General features: G+C 47.6%; 1 protein-coding gene across 2 annotated transcripts in view; it reads right to left on the reverse strand.

Moving 5' to 3' along the window:
- XRCC1 (X-ray repair cross complementing 1) overlaps nt 1–3,270 on the reverse strand; it is a 282,052-nt gene extending 278,782 nt beyond the window's left edge. The window contains exon 1 of one of the 2 annotated variants that reach the window (XM_078655577.1): nt 2,661–3,270. In XM_078655577.1, coding sequence (XP_078511703.1) covers nt 2,661–2,711 — 51 coding nt within the window. In that variant the 5' untranslated portion in view covers nt 2,712–3,270. The remainder of the gene's footprint in view (nt 1–2,660) is intronic. The other variant, XM_078655578.1, reaches the window with a different exon arrangement.
- Between the last annotated feature and the right edge of the window lie 2,730 nt (nt 3,271–6,000).

A 6,000-nucleotide genomic window follows, 5' to 3' on the forward strand; every position in this document is an offset into this window, starting at 1 on the left:
GTGCTATGGCACTATACATTAATCTCTGCAGCAGAAGCATCGGCCAACCAAACTATCTTTCCCTAAAAGCATGGATGTTCTAAATGCATTTCGTGGCACCAAGAACCATTGAGTGGCCATGGTACCCTGCTGATTCCATGCTACCAACATCAGGCTCCTTATTTTGTGCAACGCTAACAACACAGGGTATTGTGACTACGACCACAAGCTGACAATGCTACCCAGTCCATCTGCCTCAGGCATTTTATGGCACTGAATGCAGACACTAAAGACAGATTCAGCTCTCACGGTTATACATTCTGTCCACTGTAGTGACCGCTGCACCCATCTTGGCATTTCAAGGCATACTAACAGGAAATTATCCTTCTGACTCGCCCCATCTTTGCTCTCACAGACAACTCACTATTTCCCCGTGTGACTTTAGCAAGACATGCCCCCATCCCAAATATGTGACTGTAAACATTTCACCACATTACATACTGCATCTTTCACTGTGTTTACATTTGCACTGAGAGACTGGACACCGACAAAGCCAATAGATAGTCTCTGTTTCCAAAATGATAATATACATTGTCCAGCTCAACGTTGCCGCAGAGATAATTACTCCTGCACAACTGGCATCATGTGCTCAACGCATACAAAAAAAACACACTCGGTAAATAGTGTATCTTGAGCTCAGTGCATCCAGACACTGACTGTTAAAGCGTTATTCATTAGGTGCTCTTAGTGCAGTTAGGCATAGGCCACACACACTGGAATAGCGCACCCCAACACACACTGTAAACAAGCATTGGCATAGCCAATAGGTCTCGCCTTTGGGACCTTATAAGTGTTTAGTTATTCAGCACAAGATCCTTGGTGCAACAACATCAAGTGATGCATGGCTAAACACTTATAAGGTCCGAAAGGCGATACCTATTGGCTATGCCAATGCTTATTTTGAGCGAGTGGCTCGTGCAGGTATGGCACTGTGAGGTAGAGATGCTGCGTGTGCTTTTAAAGGAGGCCCTGTGACATTGCGACTCTTCAAAATGTATCTTGGGGCTGGTGTAATACTTCTAGCCCGTATTCACGCACCCAATGCATCCTTAAATGTCCCATGTACAGCCGGGGTTGACACTCCTATTACCCCTGCCCTCCAGTGACACTTTACCCATCACTGGTGGTGGTGGTACACATGGTGGTGATGGACATGGTGGTGATGGATGTGGTGGTGATGGATGTGGTGGTGATGGATGTGGTGGACGTGGTGGTGGTGGTGGACGTGGTGGTGGTGGTGGACGTGGTGGTGGTGGTGGTGGACGTGGTGTACCTGGTGGCTGACATGGTGGTGGTGGATGTGGTGGTGGTGGACGTGGTGGATGTGGATGTGGTGGTCGTGGGGGTGGACAACTATTGGGTAGGAGGGTGCTGGCAGAATGCGGAAAGAGAGAAGGATCTTGAAGGGGGCACATGGGAGAGCAGAAAGAGGCAGATTATTAGAAACAACCAAGCGCTGAAGAAAAGAAAAGTGCACAGCTGCCATTGTTCACTATTCGGCTTAGCAAGTGCAATAAACCTTAAAAAGCAGCAACGGAAGAGAGGCAGTAACGGGTGGAAGTGCTTCATGACGTAAAGAAGCAGTCTTCACTGTCTTCACTTTACAAGCACTCGCACTTGTGGCGGCATCCACATTGCGGGAGCGAGCAGCGGCCATATGTTTGTATTAACGTGGCCGCGCTGCTGCTCGCTCCCGCAAGGTGGATGCCGCCGCGAGTGCTTGAAAAGAGAAAATCGATGGCCAATGGCCTCCTAGAGCAGCGCATGCGCGCTGCCTAGGCTAGACCTAAAAAAACCAGTGTAGTAATTGCATAACTCTTCAATACCTGGTGGCACAGCACGAATGATAATGTGCTGCATGGCTACACACTTATAAGGTCCAAAAGGCAAGACCTATTGGCTAGGCCAATGCTTGTTTTCTTTTGTCTCAGGCACTCCACAAGACTGCATGTGTTTTCCAGCAGTTTCTCTTCTCTCCTCCCTGCTATGTGTTGCTCTCTCTCGCCAGTGTGCTTCTTTCCCAACCCCCTGTGATGCATTCTCTCCAGCTGCAATTGTTAGTCAATATGTTCCTCATATAAAGGTCTCTGCTACGAGATTACATCGAAGCGGGGCTGGTCATCCCCCAAACACTGACTACGAAAGCAACATTAACAAACGCTTTGGTTTGGCTTGCTAGCACCTCTCGCTAAAACCTAGGTGTCTGCAAAGATGCACCGATTCTGGGTTTCGGGGAGACCACTATAGACTGTAAAATACTCTACCATTCACGGGTGGTTCTTTACTGTGAGTCTGCAAAGCCTTCTCCCAAAATGATTCAAGGGAGGGGAGGATGGTAAACAATTAGCATGAGTAAAACAATGCACACGTTCTCTGGTAACACATGTTTTGCTACTTTCTGTATTAACCAACTGTGACTGCCAACCCATTCAAAGCCAAATCGTAGGATGTCAGCAATATTTTGTGTCCAACTACATGTCAGTTTCATTAGGTGGTACGTGCTATATAAATAAATGCAATTACAATACATGAGATATGCACATGTCACAACACAGAAACACCATGCATATGCACAATGCAACATTGGCAGACTTGCCACGGCCAGTAGCTGTCATGCTTACTGTGTCCTCGCTGCTGCAGGAAACCACGTGCTTCACTTTGATCTCAGGCATCTTGTCTTGACTCCAGTCGTGCCCTCAAGGGCTCCTCCAATCAGAGTAGTTTTTACAGCTGCTCAGTGGCCTCTCCCAATCACCGCGTACACCTCCTGTCACGAGCAGAGCCCATTAAAAGTCTCACTGCCCCAAGGGCTCCTCTTTTGTGTCCCTTAGTGACAGCACCTGTGTCTGCAGGCAGCCAATGAGCCCCTACAAGCACCACTGCAGTATCCCTCGGGGACCTCCGATGCTCAGCCTGAGGCCACGGTACCCCCAAAATACACCAGGGTGGGCCCCAAAACAGTCCTTTCAAGGACACCCCCTCTTCGATAAACCCAATCCCCCAGAGCCCCTATATTGTGTCCCTCCGACTCCCTTGCCCCTCAATGACCCCTTCAATGTGTGCTTCTGAGGTGCCCCAAGACCCCTCCACAGCCACGTTCATAGACCCCGGCTTTTCAGGCCCCTCCCTCCGTGCCCTCCCCTCTAAGACCGCCTGTGTCTCCCTCTAAGCACAGAGCCTCTGCCTTCAGCACCCAAACAACGCGCTCCGGAAGCACAGACCATAGAGTGCAAGACCAGACAGACCGCGCCGGACCATAGAGAGCAACGCGCACGCGCAGAGAGGGCGAGAGCGGCCAATCAGAAGAGGGAGGGCGGTACGTTCTCCGAGCTCGGAAGTCAAGCTACGTTTGCCAAGCCCAAGATGGGCGCCCGTGCTGCTGCTAACTGAATGCGTGAAGTTTGGGTAATGTAGTTTATTTGCCTTACGTTTCTCAGCCTCTACCGTCGCTATAGCAGCCCTGACAAGTACCACGGCTCAGGGGTTAGATTAACGCATGAAAGTGCTGGTAGCCGCATCACAGCACTAAAATGCATTAATCGCGCATACTTACTGCTCCCCTGTACTTCAGTGAGCCATAAGGCGCTATAAGTAAACAAAAGCATCAGCTGCACTTTGTATGTAACCACACAACATGTATTAAACCCGAGTCTTAAAAAAAGAAATAGTTCTGTGTTTTTGAATGTTTGCCATTTTTAGGTCAAAGTCTACCAGACAGCTGCTGTCTGGTTGTAAATATATGTTGGGGCCATGCTGAAAGCTACCCTAGCAATGCCTTCCACCTATTGCCTACCATTGGCCTTTTATTTCATAACTCACATTTGCTTATTTTATATCTGCTGGCTTTATTTTAGGCTGTCCAGTCTTACCCACATGCCAGGGGTTAGACAAATGCATTTATTTTTTTTTGTTGCAGATTTATATACCGCAAACTCAAACCAAAGGTATTGGAGTGCTTTACACGAGCACCAGTTATGTTACACAAGGACACATTTGTTATTTGGTAGGCACTGAGAGATTAAGTGATTTGCCCAGAATCACAAGATGCTGAGCTGATGCCGAGGCTTGAACCTGTTCTCGAACCTGGTTCTCCAGCTCCAAAGTCGGCATGTTAGCATGTTAATGCTGGTCTCCGCATCACCACACTAAAATGCATTGGTCACACTATTATGGCACCCCTAACCACTACAAAAGTGGCGCTATACGAGGGGTTGCATTAAAACAACGATCACACTGACAATGAGAGCGCTGTTCAGAGAGCAGTAATACTTTATGAGAGCGTCCAGTCTTTGTCCTGTGCCCTTTTTCTATTTCCATGGCACATTCTGCAGCAGTTCTATGTGATCAGCTCTGTCCCTCTGCTCATGTTTCTGCATGTGTCGGTCTGCTTCATCCTTGGTTTATGTTTATTATGCTTCCTAATCGGGCTGCAACCTGTGAGTGAGTGAGGTGAAAAATGCACCAGCATGGGGAGGGGCCTGGCGTCTTCACCAAGAACAAACTTGCAGAAGTAAGTGCCCTGCAGTGATAAATGAGCCATTGAGACATTTGTTTTCCAAGTTTAGTCCATAAATAGGTTACCAATGCCTGATGATAAGTTACAAATGAATGATGCACCTAAGAGAGTGGGGTGATCTGTTTCCCACCCTGCAGTGCATTTGTTGAAACCTTCCCAAAGCATTCTGATATGCTCTCTGCAGTAAACCTCATTTCTCTGTTGCACTCTTCAAGGTGCCATTTCTGTGAACCTAACAATTATTTTGGGCACTGTGCCCCTTAAGACAATACATTCAAAGCAGCAGAGAGTGAGCCAGCAACAAAGACTGTGTTTCAAGATGTTTGAAATCATGTTATATTCCTGTCATTGGATGGCACTTTCAGTCATTGTCACGTCACCTTAGCACTGTCTTCATCAGGCCTGGCAGAGTGCTCCAAGGGGATGGGTGTGGAGGGGAGTCCAATTTCATGCCAGTAGCTGAGCGCACACTGTTAACTAGTCTGCCTTCAACCTTCATAAACCATCCTCCAAGCAGAGGCCAGTATAACTGTGATTTATCCCTCCCTTGATAGTAATGTAGGTGAGGAAGCATGGGTAACCCATTTTGGAAACATCTTTGCGCCTAGCACTTCTTCACGAACACCTTCCCCAACCACTGAAGAGTGTACCCCTAGTTCCCTTTCCTTCTCACTAAATGAAGTGAAGGAAGGACTGAGCTCATGCATCCCAGGCAAAGCTCCAGGTCCAGATGGAGTTCCAATCGACTACTTCCAAGAAATGCCAGATCTATGGGATCCCTTGCTTACAAATGTTTTAAATACTATAGCTAAAATAGCCCCCCCCCCTCCCTCGTGGTCTACAGGTGTCATTATCCCGATATATAAAAAGGGGACAGGGCAGACCCTAAAAATTATAGAGCAATTTCCCTGCTGGATTCTACCTCTAAATTGATGGGACGACTTCTCCTCTCCAAACTAGAGGGCTGGGCACAGGAGATCAGGCCTAGTATGGGTTCCAGCAGGAAAGGGGTACTGTGGAACAGTGTTTAAATTTAGAAATGACCATAGAAAAATATGTCAGAATAAAGGGAGGAAAAATCTACATGGCTTTCATGGATTTGTCGGCGACGTTCGATTGTGTTGTCCATGAAAAGCTATGGAAGATATTGGAGGAGACAGCGGCTGATCATGCCATAATACATTTTATCAGACAAATGTATACAAATGCAACGGCAATGGTCCGATACACCAAAAAAGGCGACTGCACACGCCCTTTTCGAGTTGCTAGAAGAGTAAGGCAAGGCTGTGTCCTTGCCCCTTTTCTCTTCTCTATTTACACAAATGGTGTTGAAAAAGCACTTATTAAGGCTTCTCGTGATGTCCCTATATTTGGTTCCCAACCCCTACCTATCTTGGCATACACGGACGATGTGGTATTGATAGCCAGGACAGGGCACGGACTCC

This window comes from Lissotriton helveticus, chromosome 7, assembly GCF_964261635.1.
Source record: "Lissotriton helveticus chromosome 7, aLisHel1.1, whole genome shotgun sequence".
In the NCBI taxonomy this organism is placed as follows: Eukaryota; Metazoa; Chordata; class Amphibia; order Caudata; family Salamandridae; genus Lissotriton; species Lissotriton helveticus.